Source organism: Moschus berezovskii, chromosome Y (assembly GCF_049115385.1).
Source record: "Moschus berezovskii isolate FMDL1 chromosome Y, NW_MosBer_1.0, whole genome shotgun sequence".
Lineage (NCBI taxonomy): Eukaryota > Metazoa > Chordata > Mammalia > Artiodactyla > Moschidae > Moschus > Moschus berezovskii.
The window spans coordinates 11,970,974-11,996,177 of NC_142489.1; the positions used below are offsets into that span (position 1 = coordinate 11,970,974).

Sequence of the window (25,204 nt, forward strand, 5' to 3'; positions counted from 1 at the left end):
CACATCTTTATTAATCAGAATAGTAGCCATTATCGTCAACACATTTTGCCAACAAGAAATAAGTTTTTTTCTATAGCTTAAAAATTTGTGCTTCAGGATTTGATACACACTTGAAAAGCATTTTCTGCCTGCTGCTGTTTGTGGAAGCATTTTCCGTTTATAAAGTTGTCAAGATGCTTGAAGAATTGGTGGTTGGCAGGAGGTCAGGTGAATATGGCAGATGAAGCAAAACTTTGTAGCCTACTTCTTCTGAAGTACTGGTTGTGTGATGTGCTGTTGGATGCTGTGGAGAAGAATTGGGTGCTTTCTGTTGACCATTGCCAGCTGCAGGCTTTGCAGCTATTGGTGCATCTCATCAATTTGATGAGCATACTTCTCAGATATGATGGTCCGATTCAGGAAGCTGTAGCAGATCAGACTGACAGTAGACCACCGAACATTGACCATGACCTTTTTTTTTTTATTGTGCAAGTTTGGCTTTGGAAAGTGCTTTGGAGCTTCTTGGTCCAACTACTGAGCTGGTTGTCATATAAAATCCACTTTTCATCTCATGTCACAATCCAGTTGAAATATGGTTCTTTGTTCTTGCCTGGGAAAAAGATGACACTTCAAAACTGATTTTTTTTGATTTGTGGTCAGCTCAGAGACATGCTTATGGAGCTTTTTCACCTTTCCAGCTTGCCTCAGTTGCTGAATGACCATACAGTGGTTGATGTTGAGTTCTTTGGCACTTTCCTCTGTAGTTGTAAGAGGATCAGCTTTGGTGATGACTGTCACTTTGTCATTGTTAACTTCCAGTAGCCAGCCATTGTGTTCCTCGTCTTTAAGGCTCTACGCTCCTTTGCAAAACTTCTTGAATCACCTCTGCACTGTATGTTTATTAGCATTTCCTGGGCCAAATGTGTTGTTGACATTACAAGTTTTCTCCACTGTTCTATGCCCTATTGTGAATTCCAGTAAGAAAATCACTCATTTGCTTTTTTTGTCTGACATCATTTCCATAGTCTAAAATAAATATAAAATGAACAGCAAGTAATGTCACTAGCAAAAAACCATAAAGTGAGAAGTATGCATTTTAAGGATGTATAACATAATTCATGTTTACTTGTCAATGGATTCCAGTATTAAATGACAAAGTTGAGCAGTGCAAAACTGTAATTACTTTTGCACCAATCTACTGGAATTTTGGCTGGCACATAGCAAGCTCCTGAAACTTTGTTGTATTAATGAGTTTCTCTGAGGTAATTGATTATGTATCAGCTGCTTCTAACCTTTTCCACCTTAATATATTGTTTGTCTTTCTTACTAGTGCTCTTTAGCAGTTGATCTTTAACTGTAGGGACAAAATTATTTATTAAGTTCTGTGATTATGATGTACAACCAAAAACATGACAAACCTTTGTGATATCTTCTAAGAAGCCTGTTGCATGGATCTGAAGCATATGACAAGATATGCAACAAGATATTGTGAGATTCTTTGCAGTTCATAGATGTTTTCTGAGTTTCATTCCAAGAGTGTTTTGCATTTGCCATGACTACTGAAGGACTGATGCTAAAGCTGAAACTCCAATACTTTGGCCACCTCATGAGACTAGTTGACTCACTGGAAAAGACTCTGATGCTGGGAGGGATTGGGGACAGGAGGAGAAGGGGACGACAGAGAATGAGATGACTGGATGGCATCACCGACTTGATGGACATGGGTTTGAGTGAACTCCGGGAGTTGGTGATGGACAGGGAGGCGTGGCGTGCTGTGATTCATGGGATCGCAAAGAGTCGGACACGACTGAGCGACAGAACTGAGCTGAACTGCATCTACTAGGGATTTTTGGCTTTGGAAAAATCATTTCTGTGATGGTATGATCTTATGACTTTTACATGTGAAAGGTAAAAATGAGCTGTCTTTTAGGTGACGTTATGCACCAGTACTTCATGAATCACAGTTCAAGAAAAATTTCTAATGTTCATCCGCAAAATATAATATCTCATGTAGTTCATTAGAAGAAATATCCTTTGTGTTGATTTGAACTTAATGAGAATTTTAAGTGTCATTTTTCCCATTTCTGAGCAAAGTTTATAGGATTTGCATTTAATCATAAGACCAGTGGAATTCAGTTATGCTTTTGTTTTCTAAGGATTACCTCTTTTTTTTCTCTTTGTTTTTATTGTGATTGACTATTTTTAAGATCACTTACCATCAGAAAAGCAGCCTCTTTACAAGTCATTTCATAACCATGCTGTGATAAAATATATATCCTGTGGATTTTGCTCATTAATGATTCTTACTTGTTTCTATCTGTGGGCCATTAAGTACTGTTAAATATTTGTGTGTTCTTATGAAGCTATTTCTTTGGAGAAATAACTGTTTCTAGGACTACCACAGAAAAGAATGGATAAGTCTTCAACAGGATGTTTTTAGAGAATCATACTGCAGTGTCAAAAAGGTGTCACTTCTCAAATTAAAATGACACTGTGGATGATTGTCTGAATTTTCAGTGTATGAGTCCATTGGTTCACAGTGATATAAATAAATGTCAGCTTATAAATATAGGAGAACATAGTTGATCATTAAATGAGTAAGTGAAAGTTTATTGAGGATTAGAATACTGACACAGTATCAAAATGTTCTCCCACAAAGTATTCATTACAGAGAAGGAAGTTGTAACTGTTTACTGGAGCAACTTGGTAGAAACACCTTAACTAAGCAATTTAAGTTAAATTAATATTATTAATGGTATAAATTGACATCTTGACTTATGTTTAAGGAGATACAGGAAAAGATACAGTGTTGTTTCTGTGGTATTTCTTGGCAGATAATGTGTGGTATTTCTTGGCAAATATAAATAATCCATATCCAACTAGAGGAAGCATGGAGCAAGCAGAAACTGAATAGCTTTAGACAAATGACTTTATTCTGGAAAATGGTCTAGGTGGAAAAAAATAACAGACCATAAAGAACAAAGGAAACTAAGAAAACAGCCACATTACGTATGTGAGCCTAGCTTTAATTTTGGACTGGGAAAAGGAAAACAATAGAGAATGTTACTGAGACAGTTAATGAAATTTGAATATATGCAATAGTTAGATAATAGTCTAATTAATCTTAAAATCAGGTAAGTACTATGACTTTGTGTTTGTTATCAGGAAATAAACCTCATTTTAGGGAGTCCCTTTAGATAGTTCAAAAAAATGATTCAAAAGTATAAAAAAAGGAGGTTATGTGGGCAAAAAATAGTTGTATTATTTGACATTTGGAATTATATTTAAAAAAAAGCAAAGTTACACTATGCTTTCTACTCCTGTGTGTATTTGTTTGACCCCCTCTGCCCCCTTCCACCCCCAGTCCTGCCTAGTAAGCATGCACAGAGAAGGTTTTAGCCAGAAGTCTCTAAAAGATGAAAAGCTGCTGAAGTGGTGGTATAGAGTTTAGTCATGTACTTCAGGATCAGTGCTGTTTAAATACCAAATAAAACCCCCCAAAATGTATGCAATAGAGAATAATTTTCTACAGTTTTGAAGGCTGGACCCTTTATTTCCCAGCAATTGATGAGTTGATGGGGCTACTAAGATTTTATAACTGTTGGTAGGTGTTCATGTATCTAGAAGTGCAAAGCAGTCGTTATATATGGCCGCCTTTCGCAGATCTGGGCTTCCCTGATAGCTTAGTTCGTAAAGAATCCTCCTGCAATGCAGGAGACCCTGGTTCAGTTCCTGGGTAGGGAAGATCCACTGAAGAAGTGATAGGCTACCCACTCCAGTATTCTTGGGCTTCCCTGGTGGCTCAGCTGGTAAAGAATCCACCTGCAAAGTGGGAGACCTGGGTTCGATCCCTGGGTTGTGAGGATCCCCTGGAGGAGAAAGGAAAGCCTACCCACTGGAGTGGTCCAGTGTTCTGACCTGGACTGTATAGCCCATTGGGTTGAATAGAGTCAGACACAACTGAGTGACTTTCACTTCAGTTCCCAAATCTAGTCCTACATATACCTCAAAACATTCTCTTTGTTCTTCTATAACAAGTCACCATTTTACTTCTGAATCAGGTTTTTCTGATACGTAAAAAGTTGATGTTTTGGTGATCTTGGTTGTTTTTTTCAACACCAAAGTTAGGTCAAACAATTAGAATTCATTGCCATTATTACTGACCATCAGACTTTCCTGGTCCAGTGGTTGTGCCCATTCCTGTCAGTGAGGAGACGTGGGTTTGATCCCTGGTGAGGGAAGATCCCAAATGCCATGGAGCAACAAAGCTGGAATGCCACAACTACTGAAGCCTATGTACCCTTGATTTCAAGGTTTGCAACAGGAGAAGACACCACAATGAGAAACCCACTTACTGCAACTAGAGAGTAGCCCCCACTTACCACAACTAGAGAAAGCTTGCAGACAGCAATGAAGACCCAGTATAGCTAAAAATAAATACAATTTTTGAAGTAATAAATATAAGTTCCAAGAGATGCATAATTGAAAAATACCAGTACTTAAAAATTTTTAAATAAGTTCCTTTGATTCCTTAGTGGTTGACAGCACTGTCTGGGGCATTTATTATTTCCACTGTCTTCTGTTCCATTCAGATCAGTTAGGTCATTTTCAGGCAGAGGGTTTATCCAGTCTTACTTGATTTGTGATTTTTACTTTGCTTAATACTGGGGTAAACAACCTGATGAGTAGCTCTTAAGACAGGCTTATAAAACTCATGGTTTAGTCCTACCCCCTTTCTTGAGGAAGCATCTTACGCACAAAAACACTATAGTATTTTTAGAAAAGTATGTGTTTTGGGTTTTTTCCTTTGATTTCTTCCGGACAAATACTGAGAATTTTTCCCAGAGTATACAGTGTTGATAGTACTTACCAGTTCTGTATTTAAGAAGCCAAGAATTTTCAGCTTGCACTAAACCTTCTTGTTGTTGCTAAGTCACTTCAGTCGTGTCCGACTCTGTGTGACCTCATAGATGGACATACATATTCATGGTCAGAATGAGAGACTAGATTTATTTTGACTTTATTTTATCCAATGTTCTAGGCATTCATAGTCTGATGATTAAAGTAATTGTTAACTTTATCAGATGCAGTTACAACTGTTTCTTTGTTTGGTTAATGCTCTTATTGATGCTGTGTATGCTAAAATAAGAAGAAGGAAATGGCAACCCACTCCAGTACTCTTGCCTGGAAAAGTCCATGGATGTGGGAGCCTGGTAGGTTACAGTCCATGGGGTTGCAAAGAATTGGACATGACTGAGTGACTTCACTTTCTTTCTTTAGTTCCTTTTGGAGAAGGAGTTGGCAACCCACTCTAGTGTTCTTGCCTGGAGAATCCCATGAATGGGAGGGCCTGGTGGACTGTGGCCTGTGGGGTTGCAGAGAGTCGGATATGAGCAACTGGCACATACACACACACACTAAAATATGACAATTAGAGGTGTTATATAACAAAAGGGAGCGTTAAAGGGATAAAGTCATAGAATTTTCTCACAGAATTGCTTTAATATGTATGAAAAGTAGAGGACTACTGTGCTGGAAAATTATTTTTGATATCACATTGAACAGATCACATTTTCCTTTTGACTGTGTAAAAAGCAGCAGTTTATTTCTGTGGGGAAAACAGATGTATTTAAATATATCTGAAACCTATTGCCTATTAATAAGTAATTACTGGATTCTTAACTCTTTTGATTAAAGTCAACATTGATATGGATATGTATGTATAATACAAAATTTTTGTTAAATTGCAGACTATGAAGACTATGACCCACAAACTGTGAGGCTTGGAAGTAGATACAGTCATGTTCAAGAAGTTCAAGAACGGCTTAACTTCCTTAGGTTAGTTTTATATGATTAGTATTGTTTTCTTATAAGGCACATATGAGGAATGCAATGATAATATTCTTCACAGCTGAGTCTTTTTTTTTAGGTAGCTATTTCACTCTCTGAGTATTTTCCCAGATAAGAACCATGGCCAATAATAGGTAATGTAATGTTTCCTATGTGTTCATTACTAAATACCTGTTAATTATTGGCTTAGCTTTAACTTTATCCTTTTATTGGATTTTGAAGAAAATACATTTTAAATTTCACAGTGGTGCTTATTTATGTTATTAACTAGATTTTATTCTTCACACATTTTCATATTTTGACCTATTGGACAGGAAAACAATCAGCCAGGGAATATTTTCATTAATGCTGTCATGGGCAGTATGGAATAGGGCGGTTGGTATATCTGTGTGCTTTGTTTATACTAATTGTAACTGATAAAGGTGAAGTAAGCCTGTATATAATAACATTATTTAAGATGGGAGTAAGGAGAAAGAGCATATTTTTAAAGCCAAACCTAATATTAAATTTGCTCAGTAATGTTTGGCTGTTAATGCTATGTATGCACAGGTTCTCAGTTTTTCATAAAAGCTTGTATGTTTTATTTTACTATTTACTCTTGGTAGTTTTCTCTTTAGATTTGTAATGTGATATGCAATATTCCTTTTGCTAAACCATGTAGTTATTTATGGGAAAATATTTCTATTTGCATACCGACTTTCTAGGTCAGTCTATAGCTACTGAAAAATTAGTCACAATCGGAAAGTAGTTACTTAATTTGGTGGGAAGGTTAAGGACTTTCTAGCTTTAAGTAGCCCTGACAAAACGCCTCTGAGGAAGCCTGAGATGGGGTCAGGCTGTATATGTTTGCAGTAAAGCGTGTGGGCAGTCTGAACATCAGTGCTTATTGCTAAGTAGTAAGGAAAACCAGATATCAACCTGTGCAAGCCTCTGCACTCATTTAATTCATTCCTTTCATACACACCTCAGCTATCTGGTGCCAAATCCTACTTCTTGTCACAATAAGGGGTGGCAGGTATGGCACATTGCTGCTTCTGCCATATTGTAGACGTTGTGTTTCCTTTTGGGAACCCTCATTCAAATTTGTTGTTCATTCACTCAGTCATGTCCAAATCTTTGCAACCCCGTGGACTGCAGCACACTGGACTTCCTTGTCCTTCACCATCTGCCAGAAGTTGTTCAAATTCACGTCTGTTGGAGTTAGTGATGCCTTCGAACCAGGTCATCTTCTGTTGTCCCTTTCACATTCTGCCTTTACTCTTTCCCAGCATCAAGGTCTTCTCTAGGAAGTCAGCTCTTGACATCAGGTACCCAAAATATTGGTTTCAGCTTCAGTTGTCAGTTCTTGCAAGGAACACTAAGGGTGGATTCTCTTAGGATGGACCTTCTTGCAGTCCTAGGGACTCTCGAGAGTCTTCAGAACCACAGTTCAAAAGCATCAATTCTGCAGCCTCATTTAGGGTGCAGCACTCACTCACATCCATACATCACTGCTGGAAAAGCCATAACTTTGACTATATGGACTTCTTTTGGCAAAGTGATGTCTTTGCTTTTTAATATGTTCAGTCTCTAGGTTTGTCATAGCTTTTCTTCCAAGGAGCAAGTGTCTTTTAATTTCATGGCTTCAGTCACCATCTGCAGTGATTTTGGAGCCCAAGAAGATGAAGTCTATCACTGTTTCCAGTTTTTTCTTACCTGTTTGCTATGAAGTGATAGGCCGAGGGGCCATGGTCTGACTAGTTTTTTAAATGTTGAGTTTTAAGCCAGCCTCTTCACATTCCTCTTCCACATTCATCAGGAGACTCTTTAGTTCCTCTTTGCTTTCTGCCATTAGTATGACGCTGTTGATGTTTCTGTCAGCAATCTTGATTCCAACTTCTGCTTCATCCAACCCAGTATTTCACATGATATACTCTGTATATAATTTAAATAAACATGGTGATAAAATACAGCCTTGTCATAGTCCTTTCCCAATTTTGAACCAATCCTTTGTTTCTTATCTGGTTCTGCGTGTTGCTTCTTAACCTGCATATAGGTTTCTCAGGATGCAGGTAAGGTGATCTGGTATTCCCATCTATAAGAATTCTCCACAACTTGTTGCGATTCACAGAGTTAAAGGCTTTAGCGTAGTAGTTTTTCTGGAGTTCCTTTGTTTTTCCTGTCATCCAACAGATGTTAGTAATTGATCTCTAGTTCCTCTGTCTTTTCTAAATCAATCTTGTGCATTTGGAAGTTCTTGGTTCATGTACTGTTGAAGCCTAGCTTGAAGGATTTTGAGATATCCTTCAAGTTTTTTATCTCTCCTTACTGTTCTCTGAACTCTGAATTCAGTTGGGTATATCTTTCCCTTTTTCCTTTGCCTTTCACTTCTCTTCTTTTCTCAGCTGTTTGTAAGGCCTCCTCAAACAACTGCTTTGCCTTGTTGCGTTTCTCTTTTCGGGGGATGATATGATCACCAACTCCTATGTGATATTATGAACCTCTGTCAATAGTTGTTCAGGCACTCTGTCTACCAGACCTAACCTCTTGAATCTATTTGTCACCCATACTGTATAATCATAAGAGATTTGATTTCAGTTCAGTTCAGTTCAGTCGCTCAGTCATGTCCGACTCTCCGCGACCCCATGAGATTTGATTTAGGTTGTACCTAAATGGCCTAGTGGTTTTCCTTGCTTTCTTCAATTTGAACCTGAATTTTGCAGTAAGGAGCTGATGATCTGAGCCATAGTCCACTCCAGCTTTTGTTTTTGCTGATTGTGTACAACTTCCCCATCTTTGACTGCAAAGAATAGAATCAGTCTGATTTTGAAATTGACCATCTGGTGGTGCCCAATATTTACTATGAGCAGTGCATTCTCTTGACAAAACTGTTAGCCTTTTCCCAGCTTCATTTTGTACTCCAAGGCCAAACTTGCTTGTTAACTCCAGGTGTCACTTGACTTCCTGCTGTTGCATTCCAATCCCATATGATGAAAAGAACATCTTTTTTTGTGTGTTAGTTCTAGGAGATCATGTAGGTCTTAATAGAGCTGATCAACTTCAGCTTCATCAGCATTGGTAGCTGGGGCATAGACTTGGATTACTGTGATGTTGAATGGTTTGCCTTGCAAACAAAGCAAGATCATTCTGTCAGTTTTGAGATTGCACTCAAGTACTACATTTCAGACTCTTGATTGTCAGGGCTTAAGGGATTCTTGCCCACAGTAGTAAACATATGGTTATCTGGATTAAATTCACCTGTTCCTATCCATTTTAATTCACTGTTTCCTAAAATGTCAGTCTTCACCATTGCCATCTCCTTTTTTCACTGCATCAAATTCAACTTGATTCATGGAGCTAACAATCCAGGTTCCTATGCAATATTGTTTTCTAGAGTATTGGACTTTACTTTCACCACCAGGTGTACCCACAAGTGGGTGTCATATCCTGCTTTGGCCCAGTCTCTTCATTTTCTCTGAAGCCCTCCTCAACTCTTGTCCAGTAGCATATTGGAGACCTTCATTCTTTCTGGAGCTGTTTTGCTGGTCTTGTCCAATACCATATTGGAGACCTATCAACTTGGGGAGTGCTCATCTTCCCATTTCATCTTTTTGCCTTTTCATACTGTTCTTGGGTTCTTAGGGAAAGAGTACTGAAGTGGTTTGCCCTTGTTTTCTCCAGTGGACCACAGTTTTTCAGAACTCTCCATCATGACCCATCTGTCTTGAGTGGTCCTGAATTTGATGAGTCATAGTTACATTGAGTTACACAAGACTTTTCCTGATAGCTGGTAGAGCACTCACCTAGAGCAAGACGTACTACCTAGAATGCAAAGTGAAGTGGACCTTAGGAAGTGTCACTATGAACAAAGCTAATGGAGATGATGAAATTCCAGTTGAGCTATTTCAAATTCTAAAAGATGATGCTGTGAAAATGCTGTACTCAGAATGTCAGCAAATTTGGATAACTCAGCAGTGGCCACAGGACTGGAAAAGGTCAGTCTTCATTCCAATCGCAAAGAAAGACAATGCCAAAGAATGCTCAAACTACTGCACAGTTGCATTCATCTCACATACCTGTAAAGTCATGCTCAAAATTCTCCAAGCTGGGCTCCAACAGTACGTGAAACGTGAGCTTCCAGATGTTCAAGCTGGTTTTAAAAAGACAGAGGAACCAGTTATCAAATTGCCAACATCCACTGGATCATCAAAACGAGAGAGTTCCAGAAAAACATCTGTTTCTGCTGTATTGACTATGCCTAAGCCTTTGACTGTGTGGACAATAAACTGTGGAAAATTCAAGAGATGGGAATACCAGACCACCTGACCTGCCTCTTGAGAAATCTGTGTACAGGTCAGGAAGCAACAGTTATAACTGGACATGGAACAATAGACTGGTTCCAAATAGGAACAGGAGTACATCAAGGCTGTATATTGTCACCCTGCTTATTTAACTTCTATGCAGAGTACATCATGAGAAATGCTGGGGTGGATGAAGCACAAGCTGGAATCAAGATTGCCGGGAGGAATATCAATAACCTCAGATATGCAGATGACACCACCTTTATGGCAGAAAGTGAAGAACTAAAAAGCCTCTTGATGAGAGTGAAAGAGGAGAGTGAAAAAGTTGGCTTAAAGCTCAATATCAAAGATCAGGGCATCCAGTCCCATCATTTCATGGCAAATAGATGGAGAAACAGTGGTAGACTTTACTTTTTGGGCTCCAGAGTCACTGCAGATGGTGACTGTACCCTTGAAATTAAAAGATACTTACTCCTTGGAAGAAAAGTTATGACCAACCTAGATAGCATATTAAAAAGCAAAAACATTCCTTTGTCAACAGAGGTCCATCTCGTCAAGGCCATGGTTTTTCCAGTGGTCATGTATGAATATGAGAGTTGGACTGTGAAGAAAGCTGAACACCAAAGAGTTGATGCTTTTGAACTGTGGTGTTGGAGAAGACTTTTGAGAGTCCCTTGGACTGTGCCAGTCTATCCTAAAGGAAATCAGTCCTGAGTGTTCATTGGAAGGACTGATGTTGAAGCTGAAACTCCAATACTTTGACCACCTGATGCGAACAGCTGACTCATTTGAAAAGACCCTGATGCTGGAAAGATTGAGAGCAGGAGAAGAAGGGGACAGCAGAGGATGACATAGTTGGATGTCCACCAACTCGATGGACATGAGTTTGAGTAAGCTCCGGGAGTTGGTGATGGACAGGGGGGCCTGGTGTGCTGTGGTCCATGGGATTGCAAATAGTCAGACTCGACAGTGACTGAACTGAAGTGAACAGCTGGTAAGAGACTGGTTGCAATGTGGAAGGGCTTCCCTGGTGGCTCAGCTGGTAAAGAAACTGCCTGCAATGTGGGAGACCTGGATTCGATCCCTGGGTTGGGAAGATCCCTTGGTTCAGGGAAAGGCTACCCACTCCATTATTCTGGCCTGGAGAATTCCATGGACTGTATAGTCCATGGGGTTGTAAAGAGTCCGGCATGACTGAGCGTCTTGCACTTTCTTTCACATAGGACTTTGATCTGTGTGATCCTTTTGATTAACTTTCTGTTATTATTGTGTTTGTTCTGGAAATTGAGATTTTTATTCTTGCTTCTTTTGTCTGCCTTCTGATATATGAAGATAAAATGCTTGTGTAAGCTTCCTGATGGGAGGGACTGGTTGTGGGGAATACTAAGTCTTGCTCTGGTGGCCAGGGCCCTACTCAGTAAAATGTAATCCAATTTTCTGCTATTGGGTGGGGCTCTACTTTAGTTTGGCCTGAGACAGTCCAGTCCTGGAGTTTGCAGTATCTGTATTAGGCTGTAGGCTCTATGGTAGTTGTAAAGGAGGCCTTCTCCCCAGGGACTTAGGCCCACATGCTGCATCTCTGAGGACTGTTGCCTGCTAGTGCCCTTGACCCTGGAGCAGTCCATTGTTGAGCTACGCCTCTGCAGGAGACTCCCTTACGCCACAGGCAAGTCTGGCTCAGTCTCTTGTGGGGCCACTGTTCCTTTACCCTGGACCACAAAGTTTTGTTTGTGCCTTCCAAGAGTTTCCTTCCACTCAATCCTATGGAAGTTCTGCTGACCTTCATATTTAGAGACCAAAAATCACTGCTGACTCTGATATTTGTTGCCTACCAACGTGGCCAGAAGTACTTCATTTCACACTACCTTTAAGAATATTATAATCTGTTGGATTGAGCTCATGTCCTCAGGTGTGAGTGATTACATATTCCATCTTAGGAAAAAATTGTAGTCGTCAGATCTGATAGCATTTACTTAAAGTGATTCTCAACCCACTGTCACCCCCATCCCCCCAGCAACATCCAAGGAAAAAAATTGCCAGTTCATCGAGATTGTCTCCTGTATTGGGCTAAAATTATTGATGTTTGTGTACTATATCCCTTACGTTTATTGGAATAGAAAGGTGTTTTAGAATTTATCTGTCCTGAATAAATTAGAACAGGCCTTTTATAGTTCCTATTGTATATACCTAGTAATGTGTGTGTGTGTCATCGCTCTGTGTCGTGTCCGACCCTTTGCCACCCCATGGACTGCAGCCAAACAGGCTCCTCCATCCATGGGGTCCTCCAGGCAAGAGCCATTTCCTTCTCCATACCTAGTAATACTGTTCACTAAAGGAAAGCTATTATTACTGGACTTCATGTTGCTCCTTTGTTAATAAGAGGGATTAGGTAGCATTAAACATTTAAGGATACCTACATACTCAGACCTAGAATTACTGATATATTGAAGACCTGATGAAGACACGAAAGAAGAAACCCACCAACATTAAAATGAATACCATATTGTGTTGAATATGAAGGCCATCATAGCCATCCTTTGTTAACTAAGAATGAAATGTAAATTATTCAGATTAAATTCAGATTCTGTTTTCTTTCACTGTCATTTAGGGAAGTAAGCCATAGTAAGTAGAGAAGTTCTAAAAGAGATTAAGAGTCTCAAATGACAAAAGACAATACCTGAGAATTATCAGCTTCATTGTATTTTAATGGAAACTAACAGTCACGCAACCGAAAAGCATCAGAGGACATCTTGAATCGTCACAAACACATTAATGATTACTGACTTAGAAGTAAGGTTGAATTATGTAGGTAGTTTTGTTTATTGTGTGCAGGTATTAAGTGTAATATTTTAAGAAGTTTAAAAGCTCTGAGTTTTCTTTTTTACTAACATTTAGGGGTCGCTAAGAGTCGGACACGACTGAGCGACTTCACTTGCACTTTTCACTTTCATGCATTGGAGAAGGAAATGGCAACCCACTCCAGTGTTCTTGCCTGGAGAATCCCAAGGACGGGGGACCCTGGTGGGCTGCCGTCTATGGGGTCGCACAGAGTCGGACACAACTGAAGCGACTTAGCAGCAGCAGTTAGCTGAAAGTCCTTAATATGTAGTATCTCCTTTTGCACTGAAACCATATAAGCTACATTAGGATGTGGCTTCAAAGTCTAAACTTCTTGATAACAAGGAATAAGCTTCTATATTTAGATGAAATCATATAACATAGCTCCTGGAGCTTTGTAGTTGGCCGATAAATAGATGTTTGTTAAATAATTAATAACTGCCAGAGATGTGGTTAAAAAATACGTGTTTTTGAAAAGATGCCTTTTAAAGCTATAATTAAAATGTGATTATGCCAAATGAATTATTTCAAATACTTTGCAATAAACTGTATTTGAGGGTATAGTTTTATAAACTTAATTACTGATTTCTTAAATTTTTTCCAAGGTTTTTATTAAAGGATGGTCAGCTGTGGCTTTGTGCTCCTCAGGCAAAACAGATATGGAAATGCTTAGCAGAGAATGCAGTTTATGTTTGTGATCGTGAAGCCTGTTTTAAGTGGTATTCCAAGTTAATGGGGGATGAACCAGACTTAGATCCTGATATTAATAAGGAATTCTTTGAAAGTAATGTGCTTCAGCTTGATCCTTTCCTGTTAACTGAAAATGGAATGAAATGTTTTGAACGATTCTTCAAAGCTGTTAATTGTCGAGAAGGGAAACTGGTAACAAAAAGAAGAGCCTATATGATGGATGATTTGGAACTAATAGGATTGGACTACCTTTGGAGAGTAAGTAAAGAAGTAGGAACCTATGTTTACAAACATTGTTTGTGAAGTGGCTCCTATGAAATGTAACTGGGGAGTCATAATTTTGCTTTTAATTTACACATATTTATCTTCTTTGGTGTTTGTGCTAGGAATTAAGGGGTAGCAGGGAGGGGCTTGGGGGAAGCTGTTCACCCTTAAGTTATTGTTATGCCATTTTTATTTGCCAATATTTTTGAGTTCATATTCCCTCCCCCTTACCTCTCACCGCACTGGCCCCCCCATCACTGTCACCACCAATGCATCTTTGTGTTTAGAATTATTTGAGATGTGTGCAGGTAGAGTAACAATTTCCTACCTGCACGTCTTTCACATTCCCTTTGAAAAGGTCATTGGCTACGTTTTTTATAAGTTATATTTTGGGGCTTATTGTACATTTAATGCAAAAACAAATGAAAGACTGAGAAGAGGACTGTCAGTTGAAAGAAGTCATTAGTACCTTTATGATATTGTTTGATTTATGATACATTTAAATACCTAGGAGTAAAATGCTGTATTGTACTTAAGGTTTTTCCATCTTGATAATTAAATCTTAATTACCATTTCAAAATCTAAGCTATTATACTTGTGCTTATATTGTGTTTTGTATGTGGCATTTTTTCTTTCATTTCTCATCCTTGTGGAAACTAAGGTCTTTGGTCATTCGTTAATATTAGTGGTTGTTTGACTTAGTCTCCCCTTGTTCCTTACCTTTTGCCTCCCCGAACCTCTCAAAGCGTCAGCCCTGAAACACCCAAATAACCATAGAATTCTAAACATGTTGTGAAAATCTCTGATACAATTAGATAAGTGACAGAGATGTTCAAAAGTTTCTGGAGTTGGCAGAATTGTTTTCTGTGATGAATGATTTTTCATGGAAAATTTTTAACTTCTTTGAATTACTCCTTGAAAATCTCATAGCCTGGCTGCCAAATTGCAGAATTATATAATATTGATTAAAGTATATACTTTTCATTTTAAAGCAAATTACTTGAGAAACTTTGTCTATATTAATTATTAGTGATCTATTTAATTTTGTCACTTAATTTTATTTGGCTTGCATATCAAAAACTGTGTAGTCTCAGATTATTCATTTTTAAAAAATTGATAGCATTTGAATTTAAGTACCAAATGAAAATGTATCTTGAATGTTACTAATTACTCTAATTTTTGGATATAGGTCGTAATTCAGAGTAATGATGATATTGCCAGCAGAGCTATAGATCTTCTTAAAGAAATATATACAAATCTTGGCCCCAGATTACAGGTCAATCAGGTGAGGATTGAGATGCATGAAAGCTTCCATTACAGTTAAATGAAAAGTAACTTTGTGTTAAGTAGAGTCTTTTAAATAAATGTAAGTACTTAATGCAAATTTGTCCCTTACAAAATGCCAACTCTTGATAATTATCTTCAGGTGGCTAGAATAATTTTGACTATAATGATTTATTATTGTTTGCTGATGCAATCAAAATACTTGCTTTGACATTCAATCCAAATTTTTTTTTCATAGTTGGTCTATACTTATTTATTATGAACTTGCTTTTGTGTTTTATTGCTGATTAATATATGATGTGATTAGGAATTACCTAAAGATTGCAATTTTACTGTCTTTAATTGGATTAATGTCAGTTGGTTTTAAATTTTGAAGCAGTTTAACATCTTTATTTGGCTCATTATTTGTAGGTAGTTATCCATGAAGACTTTATTCAGTCTTGCTTTGATCGTTTGAAAGCTTCATATGATACATTGTGTGTTTTGGATGGTGACAAAGACAGCATTAACTGTGCAAGACAGGAAGCTGTTCGAATGGTTCGAGTATTGACTGTTTTAAGGGAGTACATAAATGAATGTGATAGTGATTATCATGAGGAAAGAACAATTCTACCTATGTCAAGGTTTGTAAGAAAGTGATCTTTTGGTGTTAATTTGAAATTATTTGTATTTATTAGCCAGCTAATTGGGAAAGTTATGACATATAGATTGAAAAGACTATAAAAAATTTATTTCTGGTGATCAGTGTCCTGCCTTTTAAAAACATTTTTTGGATCTTATAGACAGTTTATTTAATAAAGTAGAAAATTTTAAGTTATATTTTAGAGAGGTGCTGCTTTCCAGGCTATTATCATCTGTTAAGTGTGGCCTTGGTTTTGGCAGTTGATGTTTTTATTTTGATATTATTTGTTTATAGTGTTAATAGTAAAGTTTTTTTAGAAACATCACGATTCAGTGGTTCGCCTGCATCCAGGTAATCCAATGGTTAAGCCTCTACTTTCAGTGCACAGAGCTCTGTTTTACTCCATTGTTGGGAAACTAAGATTCCATATTCTGCACGGCCAGACCAAAAAGAAAAATCTTCAAAGCTGCTTATAAATGTAATGAAGAATATTTTTAAATCGTCTTTACCAAACTTCCCTAAATTTAGAAACTCATAAAATAATTCACTAAATCATTTCATTATAATTATGAATTAATATATTACAAACTACAGGACATAAATGATATGTTATAAATTAAACATACTAAATTATTTAATAATGTTTTAAATGGCATTTCTAGTTTTGGGGAAGTTTGTAGGAGAAGTATGGTTAGATTTTTTAAAACTGAACAATTTTCAAGTGAAAAATGTAAAATAGCTACTTTAATGTGATGTTTAGTTTGTATCTTACCTGTGGGAATAGAATATACTAAGAAATATTTTGGAGTGAATTTTTAACAAAATTTTTTGGGGGGGAAACATCGTTTTTAATGTTTTTGTTTACACTCTCAAGCTGAAGTGTATTTCTTCCATATTTAAAAATATTCCTGGTGAAGTGAACTTTTATAGCTTAAAATTAACTGTTGTGTTATTTGTGTCTGTATTATAGTTTAAGTAGATATTTCTACAGCCATAGAGAGAGAGGTTAATAGCAATGGAGGATAGTCACATTGTGCTTTCAAGATTAGTTACAGTGTTAATAAAGAAACATAAAATTGTTGTTTTCTGTATTCTAAAAGCAAAATCAGTCTACCTTCCTGTTAGTAAGGAAATGTTAAATTCTCAAATTTTTGTCTTGACCATCGCCTAAATGTTACTGTGTTTTTTCTCTGGCAGAGCATTCCGTGGTAAACATCTCTCTCTCATAGTTCGGTTTCCAAACCATGGCAGACAGGTTGATGATTTGGATATATGGTCTCATACAAATGATACTGTTGGTTCAGTACGACGATGTATTCTCAATCGTATTAAGGCAAACGTAGCCCATACAAAAATTGAACTCTTTGTGGGTGGTGAGTTAATAGATTCTGAAGATGACAGAAAGCTAATTGGACAGCTAAACTTAAAAGACAAATCAGTAAGTACATTTAATTTTCAAATACTCTCCCAAAATTAAACATGGAGGCTGTTTTTCACTTGTTCGTAAATATTTGTTTAGCATCTAATTGTTGTGTGCAGTCTTCTCTGTTAGGTGTTTGGGTTATAATCTTAAGTAAGTCTTGACAATAGTGTTGTGGAGGAGGTAACTACTAAGTGTTTATTTTAACTTTTTAATTGTCTAAAGTTGAAGCAGGAAATATGTTTTAACTTCATGATATATAGTTTATATTTTGTGCAAGTATTTTTCGTTTTCTTTTGTACTTGTATGTGCTGTCATTTTTCAGATAATTACAGCCAAACTTACGCAAGTAAGTTGCAATATGCCTTCCAGCCCTGATAGTTCTTCTGATTCCTCAACTGGATCTCCTGGGAACCATTGTAATCGTTACAGTGATGGCCGTAAGCAAGAAGTGGAAAGTTGTTTGCCTGGGGTGGTGAGTAGATATTGTATGCAAAGCATTACACTCTTCTTTAATAATACAGAGAAATGTGTAGTATGGCTGCTTTCTTAACATGTTGACATATTTTTTAGATTGGGCAAATGTCTAATAAATAGTTAAATATTAACTTCTTGGTGAATTTTTTGGCATTGGATTTTAAAATAAAATTTCCCCATGGATTTTAAAATAAAATTTCCCCATGGATATAGAAAAATATTAGCCTTTTCTTTGAATAATTTTTACAGAGACATATAATTTGCTGTTGTTTTTCAGATTCTTAGTAATATTACATCTGAAGGAACAGCCCTTTCTCACTCTTTGTCTGCCCCTCTTTCATAAGAATTATTCCTGGGATAGTACCACTTCTGTGTAAGAGAATTTGACTCCTTTCAACAGTTAAATTAGGAATTTAGTCTGTAGTAGTTACCCCAGAAGGAAGTGTCTTTTCTATAAATAGCTTTGAGAACTGTATATAAGTAGAAATCTTATTTAGGGAAAGTGTGTAGGTTAATTTTGAATAATAACATTTTTTGACCTAATTTATAGGTATATAATTTTTGTATTCTGTTTTCCAGATAATGTCACAACATCCCAGATACATCTCTTTCCTTTGGCAAGTTGCTGACTTAGGTAGCAATCTGAGTATACCACCTCTTAGAGATGGAGCCAGAATACTTATGAAACTTATGCCAATGGGTAAGAAAAATACTTCCCTACTTCTCTTTGCACCCTGTTGGTAATGCTGACAAGTAATTAATAAACAATACTGTTTTTTTAATATATATCTTGTGGTATAGTCTATAGTGTTGATCATGTATCATTCATACCATTGCTGATGAGAAATTTTCTGTGAACCATTTAAAAATATTTAAGGACATAAAGTTAAAAAAAATTTCTTTTTAAATCACTGCCTATTATTTGCTTGATTTTCTCTGCTGTTTATTATTAAATTTTCCACATTCCCTTCAGTAATTTTTTACAACAATTTTCAACATGGTTCAGTTCAGTTCAGTTCAGTCGCTCAGTCGTGTCCGACTCTCCGCGACCCCATGAATCATAGCACGCCAGGTCTCCCTGTCCATCACCAACCCCCGGAGTACACTCAAATTCATGTCCACAGAGTCGGTGATGCCATCCAGCCATCTCATTCTCCGTCGTCCCCTTCTCCTCCCGCCCCCAACCTTTCCCAGGATCAGAGTCTTTTCCAGGGAGTCAACTCGTCGCATGAGGTGGCCAAAGTATTGCAGTTTCAGCTTTAGCATCAGTCCCTCCAATGAACATCCAGGGTTGATCTCCTTTAGAATGGACTGGTTGGATCTCCTTGCAGTATAAGAGACTCTCAAGAGTCTTCTCCAACACCACAGTTCAAAAGCATCGATTCTTCGGCGATCAGCCTTCTTCACAGTCCAACTCTCACATCCATACATGACCACGGGAAAAACCATTGCCTTGACTAGACGGACCTTGGTTGGCAAAGTAATGTCTCTGCTTTTTAATATACGATCAAGGTTGGTCATAACTTTCCTTCCAAGGAGCAAGCGTCTTTTAATTTCATGGCTGCAATCAGCATCTGCAGTGATTTTGGAGCCCCAAAAAATAAAGTCTGACACTGTTTCCACTGTTTTTCCATCTATTTCCCATGAAATGATGGGACCAGATGCCCTGATCTTTGTTTTCTGAATGTTGAGCTTCAAGCCAACCTTTTCACTCTCCTCTTTCACTTTTATCAAGAGGCTTTTGAGTTCCTCTTCACTTTCTGCCATAAGGGTAGTGTCATCTGCATATCTGAGGTTATTGATATTTCTCCCAGCAATCTTGATTCCAGCTTGTGCCTCTTCCAGCCCAGCGTTCCTCATGATGTACTCTGCATATAAGTTAAATAAGCAAGGTGACAATATACAACCTTGACGTACACCTTTTCCTATTTGGAACCAGTCTGTTGTTCCATGTACAGTTCTAACAGTTGCTTCCTGACCTGCATACAGGTTTCTCAAGAGGCAGGTCAGGTGGTCTGGGATTCCCATCTCTTTCAGAATGTTCCACAGTTTATTGTGATCGACACAGTCAAAGGCTTTGGCATAGTCAATGAAGCAGAAATAGATGTTTTTCTGGAACTCTCTTGCTTTCTCCATGATCCAGCGGATGTTGGCAGTTTGATCTCTGGTTCCTCTGCCTTTTCTAAAACCTGCTTGGTTAGATGTATTGTTTCTTAGTTTTTCTTTTGCTCCAGTCTATTTCTCTTGGATATCATTATTGTTCTCAGACTTCTTTATGCAAGTTTTTTATGATAGACCCTCTGGTACACCTTTGTCTTCACACTTAGTCCTCATTTTGCTGAAGCATAACCTTCTGAAACAAAACAAAGGTGTATGGGAAGCAATTTTTTTAACACAAAAAATTATTTTTCTCAATGCAACTGAACTCATCTATTATAACATTTTTGTTCATTTTACTTGTAATAGTTTAAGCATAGAAAAGGTTGAAACTTTGTTCCACAGTAGTTTCATGCATTGTTGACCACTGGGATGACTGAAGGCAGTATTATATCAGTTTTTTTCCTGTGGAGAAGCTTTTTTTTCTTTTGCCCTTTAATTGAGATCTGATGGCTTGTCTTTATATGAATTTTTTTATATTCTGATATTTAATATACTTATATTCATATTTTTTATATTCTGATATTTTGTTATTCTCCAAAATGATATTGTGATTTCTTACAAATAAGGACAGTCTCTTGTCTAATAGAAAATTAAAAATATAAAGCATAAAATTAACAGCCAGATTTTCATCATGTAATTGATTGTATCCATTGAAGATGCACCAGTTATTCCAGTAACATTTTTAGCAAAGATTAGAAAATTTTTCATGTCGAAGACTGGATAGCAAATGTGTTAGGTTTTGTGGACCAGTAGATCAAATCAAGGATCCAATGTAGGTACTTAAATAAATGAAAACAAATTATCACAGAAGTTTTTATTAGGACAATTCAAGCTAAAAATCATATAGTGCAGTTTTTATATATGGGTGTACTGAGAGTCATAGAATTTTTTAGGGCATTATAATATTTTGTTGAAGTTCAAAGTCTGTGTTGCATTTTATCAAATTGCTTTCAAAGAGTGTCTCTAAAATAGAGACATAGTAATGCTTGTCTGTAAAATACAGATTATTTTATCTATGGCATGGTTTTCACATAAACAGGTATGGTCATTGTTCTCTAAGCATATATAAGATGCATTTATATGTCCTTAATTTTTCTCTTAATAGTCAATTTTTATTATGTCGTTGCACTGCAGTTTAATCACTTTGAATTTTAGGCTAGATTGGAAGCTTTTCAATTGTGTTGTTCATTGCACTTTGAAATAATGGAGTTTCCTTTGCACTTATTTCAAGGTTTGAAATGCAGCTGGAAGTGTAATTTGAGTTTGGAAAATATATCTGTTGTAATTTAAATCATCTCTACCTTACTTATAACACCTAACAAGCTGTACATGGTTGTTACCTTGTTTTGTTTAGTGAATAATGACAAGAAAAGTTTGTGATTGTTCAGTACAGTTAGTAGGTCTAACTGCATAATAAACAGAGGCAGTAACATAACTAACTGTTAGGTAAGCTCAGAGAAAAAGAGTGAGCTGGTCCTTCAGGCAAAGAAAGATTTATTATAGGAAGAGAGAAAGTGACTAGCTTTAGTTAGAAACCAGTGCTTACCCTACAGCCAACTTTTACACCGTGTGTGTGTCATCCTTTACAGCCAACCCTTCTTATACTCTGTGTGTGTTTATGTGTGTTTGTGTTTTCCATTGCTTCAGTCATCTCTGACTCTTTGTGATCCCATGGGCCGTAACCTGCCAGTCTTCTCTGTCCATGGGGTTTTCCTGGGAAGAATACTGAAATGGGTTGCCATTTCCTTCTCTGTCTTATACCCTATCAATGGGAAATTGTGCCCTGAAAGCCTTAGTTTATCCTTCACCCATTGGAGGTATCTCACAGTTGTTTGCTCATATAGTGTTGATAAACTGGCACCAGCAGAGAAAAACAGGCTACTGCTTAAAGGAAAAACAGGATGCTCACCAGGGCACTGTGGCCACTGTGACTTCATCCATTTTTTGTCAGGTTACCACAATGTGCCATTTAAAAATAATACACTGTGAGCTCCTTTTGTGCCCTTTCTTACACTTACAAATTGCTTTCTGTTAGTGAGCTGAAAGAAAATTAACTGAATAAAACAGTATGTAAATCAAAAGTATATACAGAAAATTTAAGAATAAGATAATTACAAGCTTGCACCATCTACCACCATTACAGTACAAACATATGTTATGCTAACTTTCTCCAAAATTTTTTCTTTTTTACATCTCTTGTAATGATGACAGTGTTCATGATAATACATGCCTCACACCTTGTGAGGACTAAGATATGTGACACTATACTTAAGGTGTTCAACACCAGGGTAACTCCAATCACTGATATATGTTAAAGGATCATATATTGCAATGACTGGCTTCAGATTCTAGACTATGAGAATTTGAAGAAGATTAGATACACTATTGTCAGGATCAGCGACAGTTAAAGGCTAAGAATCTTTAAGAGTAGAAGATTGAGGCTTCATAACCATAGGTGCTTTAGTTACAAACATTGACATCAAAGCTGTTTCTTCTTTATTTGAATCATCAAACAAATTAACAGTAGTTGTAAGTCATATTGTTATACTTTGGGTGACAGACACTTCTTAAGCTGTAGGGAAGGATAGTATTTGACGACTGTATTTTTTTAAACAGTCGCTGCCTGGGATTTCCCTTGTGGTCTGGTGCTTAAGACTTTGAACTGTGCAGCAAGTAAAATAAACCAAGGTAGGGTAAACTATTGTTGCCTGGTGAAAACCTGCTACATTTTTCAACTGTCCAGATTGATGCTTCTGTTTCTGCTAAATCTTCTGCCTCATTATCATGATCATCTGTAGAACATATTAGCAGATTTTTGAATTCCTTTTTGGTAGAAACTGGAGATCTCCAACTAGAATATTAGAGATACCAAGGGACATTTCATGAAGAGATGAGCATAATAAAGGAGAGTAATGAAATGGACCTAACAGAAGCAGAAGATATTAAAAAGAGGTGGCAAGAATACACAGAAGAACCGAACAAAAAAGATCTTCACAACCCAGTTAATCAGGACGGTGTGATCACTCACCTAGAGCCAGACATCTTGGAATGTGAAGTCAAGTGGGCCTTAGAAAACATCACTACAAACAAAGCTAGTGAAGGTGATGGAATTCCAGTTGAGCTGTTTCAAATCGTGAAAAATGATGCTATGAAAGTGTTGCACTCAATAGGCCAGCAAATTTGGAAAACTCAGCAGTGGCCACAGGACTGGAAAAGGTCCGTTTTCATTCCAATCCCAAAGAAAGGCAATGCCAAAGAATGTTGACTGTTGCACAATTGCTCTCATCTAACACGCTAGTAGAGTCGGACACGACTGAGCGACTGAACTGAACTGAACTGAACACGCTAGTAAAGTCATGCTCAAAATTCTCCAAGCCAGACTTCAACAGTTCGTGAACCAAGAACTTACAGGTGTTCAAGCTGGATTCAGAAGACACTGAAGAACCAGAGGTAAATTGCTGACATCCTCTGGATCCTCAAAAAAGAGAGTTCCAGAAAAGCATCTGCTTATTTATTGACTATGCCAAAGCTTTTGACTGTGTGATCACGATAAACTATAGAAATGGAAATACCAGATCACCTCACCTACCTTCTGAGAAATCTGTATGCAGGTCAAGAAGCAACAGCTAGAACCAGACATGGAACAATAGACTGGTTCCAAATTGGGAAAGAAGTACGTTAAGGCTGTGTATTGTCACACTGCTTCTTTAACTGATATGCAGAGTACATTATGAGAAATGCTGGACTGAGTGAAGCACAAGCTGGAATCAAGATTGCTGTGAGAAATATCAGTAACCTCAGATATATCCTTATGGCAGAAAGCGAAGAACAGTTTAAGAGGCTCTTAATGAAAGTGAAAGAGGAGAGTGAAAATGTTGACTTAAAATTCAACATTCAGACAGTGAAGATCCTGGCATCCGGTCCAATCACGTCATGGCAAGTAGATGGAGAAACAATGGAAACAGTGACAGACTTTTGTTTTGTTGGGTTCCAAAATCACTGCAGGTGGTGGCTGCAGCCATGAAATTAAAAGATGCTTGCTCCTAAGAAAAGTTAGGACCAACCTAGATAGCATATTAAAAAGCAGAGAGATTACTTTGCCATCAACGTTCATCTAGTCAAAGCTATGGTTTTTCCAGTGGTCGCTTATGGATGTGAGAGTTGGACTTTAAAGAGAGCTGAGTGCTGAAGAATTTGATACTTTTGAACTGTGGTGTTGGAGAAAACCGTTGAGAGTCCCTTGGACTATGAGATCAATCCAGTCAGTATTAAAGGAAATCAGTCCTGAATATTCATTGGAAGGACTGAAGCTGAAACTCCAATACTTTGGACTCCTGATGGGAAGAACCTGGTTGGAAAAGCCCCTGACACTGGCAGAAATTGAAGGTGGGGTGAGATGTTTGAATGACCATCACTGACTTGATGGACATGACTTTTGAGTAAGCTCCCAAGAGTTGGTGATGGACAGAGAACCCTACCTGGAGTGCTATAGTCCATGGGGTAGCAAGGAGTTGGACAGGACTGAGCGATTGAACTTATATTGGTAGAAATTTGTCTGTGCTCTTTAATCTGTTCCTCAGCGTTATCCTGTGTCATTCTGGGAAGAACCTTCCAACTTACTGATACATTGGAACATTCAAGGTATTCTTTTTTATTATTGTTATTGTTTATCACAGGATATTGAATTAAAGCCCCATGCTATATAGTAGGACTTTATTGTTGGAAGAGGTTCTTCACTTCTGCATTAAGAGTGAGGAAGCCCCTAAAATAATTGACTTTCTTCACCCCATAATGATTTCCAAGGTCCACTCATTGTCTTGGGCTGTAAAGCATCAATAGTCTGCAACTTAGTAAGCACAACTGCATCTGCAGTTGAAACTTTTTATATTCATGATGTTGCAGGAAAATTTAGCCTGAAAGGTGGCATGAAGCTCCCGAAGATGAAGTATAAATCACCTTGATACATATGATGAATTGTTTAATCTCTTGGTTGCAGCATTGACGTAGAGTTAGGAGTCAGGAACACCATTTCCACATGATGCAGAGAGATTAGATTAGGGGTGGTTGTAAACATTGTCTGTTAGGAGGACTATGAAGGACGGCTCCTCCTCATGATCTATTTCTTCACCTCGCTAATCTTGCTAATGAAGTACTTGTGAAGCCATTTTGAGGACAAGATAGCTAAGCCCCAGACACTGTTTTTTTTAAAAAATTAATTAAAAAATACTAATTGGAGGCTAATTACTTTACAATATTGTGATGGTTTTTGCCATACATTGACATGAATCAGTCATGGGTGTACATGGGTTCCCCATCCCTCTTCCCTCCCCATCCCATCCT

General features: G+C 37.5%; 1 protein-coding gene across 7 annotated transcripts in view; it reads left to right on the top strand.

The window, feature by feature from the left end:
• The window catches only part of LOC129557943 (ubiquitin carboxyl-terminal hydrolase 9X-like), a 218,582-nt gene that overhangs the window by 130,116 nt on the left and 63,262 nt on the right, over positions 1 to 25,204 (top strand). For all 7 annotated transcript variants that reach the window (XM_088834356.1, XM_088834360.1, XM_055428598.2 and 4 more), the window contains 7 exons: positions 5,730 to 5,817; positions 13,553 to 13,895; positions 15,091 to 15,186; positions 15,597 to 15,808; positions 17,005 to 17,245; positions 17,553 to 17,702; positions 18,284 to 18,404. In XM_088834356.1, coding sequence (XP_088690482.1) covers positions 5,730 to 5,817; positions 13,553 to 13,895; positions 15,091 to 15,186; positions 15,597 to 15,808; positions 17,005 to 17,245; positions 17,553 to 17,702; positions 18,284 to 18,404 — 1,251 coding nt within the window. The remainder of the gene's footprint in view (positions 1 to 5,729; positions 5,818 to 13,552; positions 13,896 to 15,090; positions 15,187 to 15,596; positions 15,809 to 17,004; positions 17,246 to 17,552; positions 17,703 to 18,283; positions 18,405 to 25,204) is intronic.